Source organism: Anas platyrhynchos, chromosome 1 (assembly GCF_047663525.1).
Source record: "Anas platyrhynchos isolate ZD024472 breed Pekin duck chromosome 1, IASCAAS_PekinDuck_T2T, whole genome shotgun sequence".
Taxonomy (NCBI): Eukaryota; Metazoa; Chordata; class Aves; order Anseriformes; family Anatidae; genus Anas; species Anas platyrhynchos.
In genome coordinates, this window is record NC_092587.1 from 56628542 (window position 1) to 56641346 (window position 12805).

Here is a 12805-nt window from a genome sequence, read left to right on the forward strand (position 1 = left end):
TCTATGACTGTGGGATTACCTATGTTTTGAAGGACAAAAGCAATTCCCTTATAACCAACAGCTGCAATCCCTTCCTGTAAGAGCTTTGAACATGGGATGTGACACCTGTGGCTACCGCTGTAACATTTGACACCAGACTGCGGGATGAGGTCTGCTCCTGCCTACTCGTTATTAGCATGGGAGGATGGCTTTCCTTGGAGGAGGGGGCAAAAAACAAAAGGCAACAAGCACCCCTGCATGTTGTCGCTGCATCAGCCACAGTTTTGCTTTTCTAAGATGGCAACGTCCACAAAGAAGTTACCATCACCTAAATGTTCCCGACAACATCTCGTGTGGACCTACATTGTGAAGGATAAAAAAAAAAAAAAAGGTTTAATTGAATGACATGCTGTGTCTCCGCGACACTAGTGGCAGTTTAGACAGTTTTGCAATTTGTTGCAGAAATTGTACAGGCTTTAAAAGACCAAGCACACAGGAGGATTTACACCTCAGAGTGATAAAACAGCTCCCTACCGTGTTGATAACTAAAGCCAAAGCTATGTTCTCTGAGCATGCCAAAAACTATCACTGTGGAAGAGCAGCCGACGTAGACACTTCAACAGAAGAACAAGAGGTTACCAAGCACTGCCAAAATAAAACGTCTAAAGTCTATGAACTGGGCACAGTTTCTGAACAGCATGCTAGAAAATAAATATATTAATGTCACTTTTTGCCATGGAAAAGGCAGTATCTTTGCCTAAGCCTTGCTGTGGTTTTCTCCACGTTTTAAATCAAACAATTCAAGAAAAGTATCACTCAAAGACAGAGCATCAGGAATGTTGTGGCACGTAGCAGATTTATCTCGCTAACAGTACGCTGCAAAATAAACGAAGCTCTGACATCAAATCGCACCCCCCCATCCCACCCCACCCAAGCCCTGCATTGTAGATAACCTATACATTCTCAGGATATAACGAGAAATCATTCTATAGTACATATTTAATTATAATTTAAAAAAAAAAGAAGTCTAACTTGGACACAATCTCTGGCCAGTAGCAAAGTATCGACACGTTACTAGAGTAAAGATCTGTTATTATCCCTTCACTGTAACAAACAGACATCAGCATCTCGAGAAGGGTCTCTGGGGGTATCATATCACAAACAATTGCACTGGATAAAATAATGTGCTAATTTCACAAATGGAGTTTGACAAGAAGTAACATTGCATTTGTCTTGGCAAAACGAAGCACGAACAGAACATTTCACAGGTACAGTTACCATGCAAATGCATGTTGAGTTTGTCATTGTTTTTAACCCCAAATCACAATTAGCATGCAGTTTTTCCTGCCCCCCCAACTACTGTATTAGAGATAGTCTGGGTAATGTACCTCTTTGGTGTAACCATAGCCTGTCAGGCAAGATTATACCACCTTAGGAAAGAATACAAGCAAAACTCGATCATATGTATGTTTACACAATGTACATTTTAACCATTTATAAAACAAAACATGTTACATAGATTCTCAAACACAGCTCTGTCGAAAATGAAATTTTAAGCTTAAGAAATAGTTTTTAAACTACAAGGCCACCCCATTATTTTTTATGAACAATTTAAAAAGTTCCCACCCCTAAAAATCTGCCGGTATTACTTCCTCAGTTGCGACAGTCTTACCCACTCTCTAACACAACTGATCTTTGCTCAACAGCAGTAACAGTTCTTACATTTCTTAAGTGTACGTGATAATGGACTCCGGGACAGACACAGTTCTTAAATGCGAAACACTGGGACGAAACCGCCTTGAATGAGTAATTGGTCGATTGGTTCAGGTGTTCCCTGGCACCACTGCTCAGGCTGGGGCTTCTGCTGTTCACTGGTGTGAGTTCTGGCTTTTGTTGGCATCCAGCTCCACGACCACACTCTCACGTTCAGAATTTGAGTACAACAGCGATGCACTGGACGCTCTGGTACCCCTGTTGCTCAGAAGCATGCAGGAGCTACGTTTTCTGCATTCCCTCATCCAAACGAGGCTGTGGCCTCAGCACACCGCCTTTGGCCAACACAGAACTATTTGGATGCGAAGTAGAATCTATTTTTTTTTTTTGTATTTGTTTAAGCAACTGCAACAGGAGACTTAACTTGCAGGGTCTTTATTAAAGCGTTACCATCTTCCTCAGCTTTATACAATGGAGCCCTTTGAAGAAGACAAATGAATTGACTGAATCCTTGTAGCCAACGTCCTCTGTAAGTCCTGTAGTACATTTTGACCAGATGTTTCTCCGTTCTTGTCATACAGCAGCTGTTTGAAAGCTTCGTTTTCAATGAGGACCATCATATTTTTTAGAAAGTAGCCTTCACAATAGGAAGATAGTTCTGTGACTCCGAGAAACTACAAGAAGTGAAATTAGAGAAAGATAACCATTCTGATAAAACCTGGTCAGCAAGACAGTGCATAAGAGCTGCACACAAACAAATACACAAACTAAACCCTTCAGACAGGCACAGTAACACTTACAGATCTCTGTGTTGGGAGAGGGACATGGGGGTATTCAAACAGTATTTTATGCCTGTGATTCTGGTTATAAGTTCTACCTTACAAGGCCCTGGGTGTCCAGGGCTGAAGCTTTGGTCCCTTGGAAATTGGTGGCAGTTTTACCACAGAGTTCACTAGACCCAAGATTTCACGCCCTAAACCTATAGGTTTGGGATAAGCTACTAGAGCCCACATTTCATGAATGCCAACCTTCGCAGGAGTGGGACCATGACTGCAGAAACCTGTCATGCAGAGTAACAGCCTTGAGGGATCTTTGGAGAAGAAATGGAGGCTTGCAGAGCATGTGCTTGGGCTGTCAATATTCCTCTTATACTGAACATTGTGGCTGGGCAGTAGGCAATGATACCATGAAGTGTGAGCAAACCTCAAATGGTCATCTGCTGGGTGACCACCAGTGGTTATCACCCACTGGCCAGCTCCTGTGGTCATACAAGGAGTATAGCCATGATACTCTGCTACAGGAATTATAAGCTGTGCAAGTGTACAGAGCAGGGCTCAGCCCTTCCTCCTGCCCAGGGCTGAGCTCTGGGAAAAGCAGAGCTGTTCTCCTCTTAAACACCATTCATCCCTATTCATTATTTCAATATATTCACAGCACTGAGAAAATAATGTGTGTTTCTTTTCTTTTTTTTTAGACTTGTTCTGAGGCCCAGATTGCAAATTGTGCTAGCACTGAGTGTTCTAGGTATGTATTTAAAACTCCAATCAATTTTGTTAGGAGTTTGGGTCATTTGCGTAAAACACAACTGGTACCCAGTGGTAACTAAGCAGTCACCACTATATATCCTATTTGCCTGGTTACTTCATCTCTTTCTGGAGGTAACATGAAAACGAAACCCTAGAAGTGGTACTAATCGGAAGGCTGCCTCTGTAGGTGTTGCAATCCTAAGAATGGAAAGCCACGGATGATTTAAAGCTCTCTGTTCAGCTTTTAAATTGTGAGTGTGAGAAAACCCACATTCTCTCACCTTCCTACCAGTACTTCGCCTCTTTAACCCAGGGCTCCAAACACTTGTTCCTACAGCTCCTACTACACAGCTCGCCACCCTGCTAAATGCTCCCCTCTTACAACACCCGCCCCCACCACAAACAGCCTTCCAAATCTGCGCTCACTTCACGCTACGCTTCCACCAAATCAGGTCTTTTTCTCAATCACAGTGAGAAGGACTGGGCTCCCTGTGTCTCCCTGCTCGCACGTCTTCATCTGGAAAAATGGGTCTCGGCATCACCCAAGTTCCTGCAGGTCTTGCAAAATAGCAAGGACCAGAAATGCTACCTACAACAGGAACAAGCTGCTCAAATCCATCACCTGCTCCTGGCTGGCATGGTGGTTCCTGTCTTCGGTGCCAGCTCACCTTATTCCCATCCTCACTGCTGTCTTACACGAGCTTCTTCCACACTTCAGAGAGCAACAAGGGAAGGCAGACAGTTGGCTGGCAAGCTTTGGTTGACCTGCCTCTGAGCTCCTGAGGCACATCTGGCATCTTCCACCACGTACCATGATCTCATATACACATAACAGGCAAGTGAAGCTGCTGTGTGGCGAGAGCACTCTGAGCAGAATGAACTGGGCTCAGATGGTAACCTGCACATCACACAGACCAGGAGCAAAAGGATGGACAAGTCTACTCTGACCACTGCGCAGCAGAGAGGTATCTGAACTAGCTTCACATGTGTTAGTTCAAGGTCTGGAAACAATCTAGCTACAACAGTATGAAGCTTAGCCCTGGTAATTTACTGGAAGCAAGGTAAATTGGCCCATGAAGAGCTCTAGGGTGATGTAACTTAAGTAATTCCAGAAGCCGGGACTTCATTCACAGCTAGCTTAGCTATCCCTGCAATGCACTACGTGTCAATGCAAACATGACCCTGGAATTAAAAGCCTCTCAAGGAAACCATTTCCACTGACTCCACTGAGAGATGTAGGCAAAGGAAGCTGGAAGGCTGAGGCCCTTACAGGCAAACAAGGAACCAGATTTAGCCACAAACGCTAGGTTTCTTCAGTGAGGGTCTTCTACACTGCTGGTGCAGAAAAGTCTAAAGCTTGGTGTAAGAATGTTTTTAAATTGGGACACAAAACCCAGCCACATTTCAAAATTCAAAGTATGTGATTTTAAAACAAAATCATTCAGTTTACTTTTAGTAACAGTAACATAAATTGAGAAGTTCCCACATGAGCTAGAAGACAAATTGAGTATTTTTCAAGATTCCTGCACTGCTGATTTTATTTCCTATTACAATAAATGGACCTGCAAATACACCTAATCTCTTATTCTTCAAGAAGTGGAACTTTATGCTATTTCAAACACTGATTGCATGTTATCTGTACATCAAGACCTAACATTGCTAGTTGCTGTAGGAAATACCTGAGGGTTGGAACAGAGGTCAGATCTGCAGGGGTTTGGAGCAATCTGCAGGATTATTCTGTTCAATCAAACCTCCGTGTCACACTGTAACATTTTATTTTCTCCTTCATACAGCCCATGAAAGTTGAAGAAGAATCGTTTAAGGAATGCTTTAAAAATATTTAATTGCAACTCTATTTGTATCATTTCCATCTTCCAAGTGAAAGTCTAACTACCAAGCAAAAGAAGAGGGGAAAAAAAAATGAAACTAATCAACGTACAATCACCTCCATCAATGACCTAAAATATTTTTTGAGGTCAAAAAAAAACCAACGCTTGCTTTTCTGCCTGATGGCTCTCTAACTAGTTAAGTAATTTGATTCCAATAAGAAGCTGGGAATCCCTCTTCTCCAAGACATGAAACTCTCATTACTATCTTTGCATGGCTGTGAGACACTGCACTTTGACAATGAGGCATTTTCATGTATTAAAACGTTATCACCAGCATTAAATATATCACCCCTGTGGGCTTCAGGCAGGAGGAAATAGGAAATTTTAATGTGAAAATGCAGTCTAGAAGGTGAAAAAGAGAGATCTTATTCAGTCAGGTGATTCTTGTTGAGTAACTCGGTAATTTGGGTTGCTGTGATAAGGGATAGGTCTTCCACACAAGTAGTACACACAAGTAGAGTTTGAACCATTTAGGAAAGGGGGCAAGAACTTGCCCCAGACGCTCTTAGATGTGATTTAGGACTGTACCTCTACTAGGTATATCTATTACAGTCCCAATAAATTAATGACAAATCCTTAATATGTAACAAACCTACTAAGCATACGACATATGTATTACTTCTTAGCATAAAACTGACCTACAAGTACGAGGAGAGACATACAACATGCACGAGTAGTTATTTTTACCTTGGCATGGTTATAAATATCTACGCAGTTTTCTGTATTAATGCTTTTTGCGCAAATGATCTCACAGTGTCGTTGTAAAGCTTCAAGCTGGAAAAATTTAGCAGCAGAGAGAAGCTAAAAAAGAAAACAAAAGAACGGAAAAAATAGTCAAAACTGCTGAGTGGCACACATTCAGAACTTGCTTCTTTACTGCTTCATTATAATTTTTCTCTGCCCCTGCTTCAGTTTGAATGGAACTACTGACCCCTGACAGTCAGCCAGAATGCGAAGCTTGCTTGGCTGCTTTAACCCCTCGCAGTCCCCTCTAGATCAGCCTGTGCACGGGGAAGGTGTACATGGGCAGACCTCCAGGGGCTGTTGAGGTCCACATGCTGACTTTGGGATGGGGTTGTGTGTATGTGTCATAAAGGAAGTGTCAGCTTGGAGAGTCTTCGCTCCCTTGGCAAACGTGACATTGCAAGGAGAGACCTGCAACTGCATTCCAGGAAAAAGAGGTTTGGGTTCAGCAGCTCCCTAAGCTCTGGCTGAAACAGAGCACCTGGGTTAGATGTGGGGATGTCAGCAGAAGGGCCAGGACCAAGAGTAGGGAAGAATTCAAACCAGATGACGATAACTGCCCTGGGTAGTCTTAAAAACCTAGAGAGGCAATAAACTTCCAACCTGTCACCTCAGCAGGCTGGAGGAAATGGAGTCAGACCTCCATATGCTCCTTGCTCTAGCTCGTCAGCAGCAGTAAGGTCACGTCTAGGCCACAGGCGCTCAAACACTGCCTGGCTCCAAGTGGAGTGGGTGTGCAGTGGGATGTGATGTGAACAGGGGATCCAGCCTGGTGTAAGGCGATGCCTAGCAGCACTAGCACAAGGGTAACGTGTCCGCATCGCTGCACTGGCACAGCTCTTGTGCCATCAGGACTCCAGCTGACCTCTCTCTTTGGCCCTGCACCCACCCCATGCTGCCTGGCCTGGCGCTGCTTTGGGATCTCTGCACCTCACTGTCTGTGGGGAGCATGACCTGAAGCATGCAGGGCGAAAAACTGGCTTAAATTGTGATTTCTCCAGCTGATTTCAATACTGCTTGGACTTCCCCTATTGCTTCTTTTACATGTATGTCCTTTTCCAGCTGAGGAAGTGGATTTCATCATCTTTCCATGGTAGGTTATCACCTCTGGCTCTCTGCTCTGGTTTAGGATGCAGGTTGGGGTTCTTCATTGCTTCACACCTTGCTTTAACCCACCCAAGTCCCTTTGGCCAAGGCCTTCAGGCATTTATATGGATCTTGTCATCACAGATCCCAGGACTGTGTGACGAAGAGCCTTCCTGTGATACCCCAGCACTAGGTAGGAGCGCTGGGGAACAAAACCCCGAAACTGCCATGACATTATTATTCTGACTTCTCCTATGCAATCCGTTCAAGTTCTGCTTTAATCCCATAAATAAATCCAAGTGCTGGAAATCTGCAGTGCTGATGTGATAGCAGCCAGCTGGCCTCAATTATGAATTGCAGCAAAGATTTCTGTGGAGTATTTCTGGCACTTCTTGTTATCATATTTGTAATAAGGCAAGTTGCTAAATGCAGTTCTGAAAGATAAAGCCAAATCCTATTCCAGCTGCCTCTGTGGCTCAAGCAGTCACGTGCTGGTTTGTAATTACTTTAAACTGTGAGGAACCGTGGCCAGATCTGTTATCAACAAATCAATCAATCAGCCATACATTCTAGAGTCACAGAAGTTTTGAGATGTCACAAAAGTAGAGCAAGCAGCCAGCTGAACTGCAGCACAAGCTCTTTAACAACCCAGGTGATTACATATGCATCTCTATAAAGTTGTTGTGCTGTCTAGTCTGAGACTCCTTATTTCAGAGAGGGTTAGAAATTCAGGAGCTTTTTTCAAAACTGCAAATAAGAGAATCAGTGCCCTTTTCCTATAAAACTCAGAAAGTCGACGTGGGTATGCTTAGTTAAAAACCCACTGCTTGCACTGGGGAGGGATGATTTCAGTGCTGACTAGTTTCATCCTCCAATTGTTAGCAGGATTCAAACAGATGCCCCTGTACCCATCAGAACTCATTCAACCTGGCCACTTGTACCCCACAGAAGAGTTGCTCCCAATTTCTGTTTTGCAGCACTTTGTTAAGAGTCAAGATTCACATGGGTGCCCCAGATGGCAGCGTCATAGGGACAGATTAACTAATGTAAGCAATAATAAAGGGTCATGGGGGCAGACCATAATCTGCACATTGATGATTACCAGTTATGTAAATAGCTGTGATTTTAGTGTTTACTGTCCTGTATCCCTTTTGGCTGCCATAATTTGGTTATGGTAAACAGGAAAGCTCCCCAAAATGACTATCAAGAATTTGCTCAAATGTGTCTTAGTCCTGTTGAGTTGGAGTTGTTAGGTTGATCATAGCTGGTATTGACGGTGCACACTATATGGAAGAGCCTGACTTAATACCCAGATAGGCTATGGATGTGTGGCTATGCTGAAGGATCCGATGGGTTTGGAGTGGCTTTTGCAAACAGGTACAATGTCACTGGATTTTTAACACCCAGTGAGAAAGCAAAGAAGTCTCTGTATTCCAGGTAGCAGCTTAATATTTTACTCAGAAAATGAGGCATTCACATGCTTGAAATTGAACTAACTGCAGTGGGGTTTCTCCTGTGGTAAAAGTCTGGTGCGTGCCCAAGAATTCTGCAGAGTGACAAACCAAATTGGATCCTGTAATACTGCCGAGATAGGTCTGGGCATGCCAGCCTGAGCTACTACGCCAAAAGTAAGTAAGAGTGTTGTAGAGAAGCTGACTGGCCCAGCTCAACAGAGCACCTCACCTAGTAGGCTGAGAGACAGAGAGAACAGCTTACTGTGCTGTGGGAGTTGGTTCCAGATTTTGACAACACCAGCTCTGCATTTCCTTGAAAGAGCCTCTCCAAGCATCTAACTAGATGTTTTAATTTCAGATGATTTTTTGGCTCAATGATCTTGATTTTGCTATTCTTTCTTTTGTGACAGTCAACTTCATGCTGGCAGAAGTTACCATAATGGGGGAACAGCAGGGCTGGAAGGAGACTGAGTGTCTTCTGTGGGACTGTGGACAGCCTGAGCACTGTGGGCACTCAGTGAGAGGCAGAGGTGGATCTTACAAGAGTGCCCATGTCTTGCCCAGTGGCCTCATGCCCTTGGGTGAATGATACACAGATCACTTAGCATTGCTCCCACTGCAATCAAGATAAATGTCTCTTACCTCCATAATTTCATTATTTTTAATCAGGAGTGACTCTGCACCTCCATAGTACAGATACTGCATAACCAGCTGTAACAAAACAAAGGGAGTGTTTATAAAAAAATAAAAAATAATTCAAGACATCAGGGAGAAGGGAGTCATGTAAAGATTGCAGGTAACACTAGAGGCTCTTCAATACCGCCAAGGATTTGTACATAAAACTGGCCCAATCCAACTGATTTCAGGATATATTTGGCTACTCTATTTCTGCACAGTTCAATGGTTCCTTCTCACAAGTAGTCTGACATCTCAGCCCTCACCAGCCACGTTGTCTGTACTTTCTTGTGAGCCCCAAACAGTGTTCAGGAAGCTGAAAAATTCATTCTGAATTTTGACTGTATTTTTCAGTATGTACATGATGATAATATAGCATTTCTAATGCTTATTCTTCTCCTGCCAATGGCACCCACACCTCCACCCAGCAGTTTGTGGGCATGCAGAGATGAGGAGAAATAGTGGTGGCGCCTTTGCACTGTAATACAAGCTAACTGAGATCCCTCTGCAGTGAGCTTCCAGCACGCTCAAAGTTACTGTAGGCAGCTGGGAAACATCTGCATCTGTAACAGTTGATACATGGAACCACCTGAAGTCTGACTGAAGTAAAGAGAAGCGTATACAAGTATATGATACAGATGCAGAAAGCAAACTGTATTTTCATGGCAAATAAGTGATCAAATAATATTGCTAAAGAAGGGAATTAACTGTGTCTGGAAGCCAGTCCATTAAATACAGAGAAAGCCAACAACAGAAAAAGGAATCAAGTACTTTACACTGACGTGCCCTGCTTTGTCTGCATACCATTATCAAATACACATGTATTAGTTTGGACAGGGCATGTACAATGTTCCTATGTTCCATTCAAATTAAATGTGAGAAGTGACTTTACCTGAAAGATGGGGTACTTCACATAGTTGATCTCAATACAAGTACTATCAGTTGAGGGCTTGCTAGACAGCAGTGCTTTAAACCTAAACAGAAAGGAGCAAGATTGAAATACCAGCCCAATTATCTCTGTGAAAAAGTATGGCAAAGTGGAAGGACAGCATCAGCTCTTGCAAAAACAGTACACTGAAATGCATGGATTTGTCACTGACAAGCTTCAAGATTTAGACACATAAAATAAAGTTCAGTCTAAAAGGAAGAAGCCTTTCTTTTGGGAGATTTCAATTGGAAATTTTGGAAAAATATATCCGATATCACAATGGAAAAAATGGATACAGGAGATTCAGAAACTGTAATGATGTATATTACAAAATCAAAATGTATTTTGGAAACATTATCATTTAGGAAGAGTTGCAACATTTAAAAACTGAAAAACTATTTGAAGAAGATCAGTTTTAGCCGATATCCATTATGCTGCTTTAAAAATATTTTGGAACAAAATATTAAAACAACTATAGTGTGAATTTTAAGACTTCTATGCAGGCTCAATACAATTGTAGAAGAAGAGGCAAGAGAGAAAACTGGATAGGTTGCTTTCTCTGATTATCAAAACCTGAAATTCAGACAGTTTTCAGGATAAAACACATTTTAAATTGATAATTACAGATGTATGTAAGACAGATACATATGTAGCAATCTGTTTCTCAAAACTAGATATTCCCATTTGATTAAAAGGTAAAAATGGGAGGTACACTGTTAAAAACACAAGCCCTTGTACTTTCTCTTTTTGATAATTCATCTGACCTTCTAGATGTAGTGCAAGGCTTGGCTTATCTATCAAGACCAGCATTTGCTGGATGGGAACTTTTCCATACCTCAACTGCATCTTAATTAAAATATGGATAACAATTGATTTGATCTTACTAGTGTCAAACTCTATTGCAAGCACAATTTGATAAGCTTAAAGCTTAAGTTTGGAATGTGCTTGTAGACACTAATTATAGAGCTGTGTAAGAATAGTTTGTGAGCAGTGTAAGAAACAGAAATGAATACACCTGAAGTTGAGCTGGCTGACCCATATCTGGCCTTCTGAGCAAAGGACACAAACCATACGTACTGCCTTTCGATACAGCGTGACATGCTTTGTAGATATTCAATTTTATTTAAAAACATGTAAAATCTTGTCAATGAATTGTGTGATAGCAACATGCTTTTCCTACAGACTGTATACACTGATGCAACACAGGTTTTAATTGATCACAGGATAAATGACTGCTAAAAATCTAACTATTCCAACTCCTCTATGCTGGGTGCAGAAATGGATGCAGCAACGAGCTCCATGCAAAAATGCCTCAGTGGAATGAAGTCAGATGCATGGCCAGAAGCATGGAGCATTTACAGGGTGGGAATCTAGCGATACGAGCACTTGTTAACATCCTGCAGATCAACCAGAAACAGGCTGTTGAGATTTTCTGATTAGTAAAAACTTGAAGGTTCAGACATTAGCCCTTAAAGAATCTTAGCACCAGCAACAAAAACAAAAATACAAAATCAATTTCTACTTTTGGTTAAAAATAGAAATATGTTTGCATTTTACCTCGGTGATGCAGTAAATAGCAACACTCGATGTGCATAAAATGGTCTTCCTTCCACCAGAAATGTAACATCTGACATCTCTTTGTTGTTAAGAAAATGGGGATCTGCAATCACAAAGAAAATAAATTAAAAAAAAAAAAATTGGTTTGGAAGAGTTCACAAAGGTATATAATAATTTCCTGTTTTGACAGAGGAAGACAACAACGTAAAAGGATATTGTTTTTAATGAGGAAAGCCCATAAAGCTATTTTGGACAGTCTGAGACAGAAGATCCACAGACAGCCACTTGGAGTTCAGACTAAGGAAATTCAAAGCTTTGAAATCCGTGTCGACCTTTGCTGAGATGACATCCAGCCAGCCCTGCTGCAGGGAGCTGGCACAGCTTCCCAGCTCCATTACCCAAAGCAAACTTCATCTAAATGCCCTCAGGCCATACCCTCACCCTCTCCCTGGGCAGGACAGCCTTTGTGCCAAGGGGAAGAGAGTCCTGGAACTTGGCTCACGTCTTCTCTAGGTCACATCAAACCAACTCGGGCTCTGTCAGCAGGGCTGGGAGGGCCGTGCTGCCGCGGTGTCACCTCCAGCCAGCCACAGTGGTTTGAGATGCGGACAGACGTTTGGCTTTGGGCCCTGGGCTGGGATCCCAGCCTTGTTAGCAACACAGACAGATTTACGGTCCCACTCCAGTGCATCTGATGATCCTATTGATTTCAGTGGGAGTTTTAGGACAGGCTAAGGTTGGGGCCTTTCATTTTTCTAGTCCTGCCTTCGAAGTCCACATTTTCTTTTGGCTTGAGCCTCCTCAAGCAGCCAGCCTGCAATGTGGACTTCCCACAGCTCTCCGTAAACAACCAAAGAGCATCTCCAAGTCATGCTTACCTAAGCGAGAGGTCTGCTTGCGCTTGATTTCAACAAGCTTTGGAATAGGGTAGGGTCCGTAGCAATGAGTGAAAATGACGGACAGCTGCTGACTTATCACTTCATTCTAAGCAAAAGAAAACAAATACAAACAGCGTAAACTTGGCATTCAAAGGGAGGTGTTGCATTGTTCTCAAGAGCTGCCTGTTTTGAAGCTGAAAAATGTAATTGCTGAAGCTTTATTAAAAATTGGAACTTATAATTATTGGTAGTTGTAAACTACAGTTCTCACTGAGTTGTTTGTTACGTCTCCTGTAGGAAGCAGGTAAAATGAAATGTCCTCTCCTCGGACTCCCCAAGTGTTCTTTTCCCAACAAACTCCGTAGCCCACGTTCTC

The 12805-nt window shown here is 42.5% G+C and overlaps 1 protein-coding gene across 3 annotated transcripts in view; it reads right to left on the minus strand.

Annotated features, from left to right (window-relative positions):
- Positions 1-1054: 1054 nt before the first annotated feature.
- ABTB3 (ankyrin repeat and BTB domain containing 3) overlaps positions 1055-12805 on the minus strand; it is a 161353-nt gene continuing 149602 nt past the window's right edge. For all 3 annotated transcript variants that reach the window (XM_072038274.1, XM_027449883.3, XM_027449865.3), the window contains 6 exons: positions 12430-12535; positions 11552-11654; positions 9959-10040; positions 9034-9102; positions 5795-5908; positions 1055-2366 (listed from right to left, as the gene is read on the minus strand). In XM_072038274.1, the coding sequence (XP_071894375.1) occupies positions 2157-2366; positions 5795-5908; positions 9034-9102; positions 9959-10040; positions 11552-11654; positions 12430-12535 (684 nt within the window). In that variant the 3' untranslated portion in view covers positions 1055-2156. The remainder of the gene's footprint in view (positions 2367-5794; positions 5909-9033; positions 9103-9958; positions 10041-11551; positions 11655-12429; positions 12536-12805) is intronic.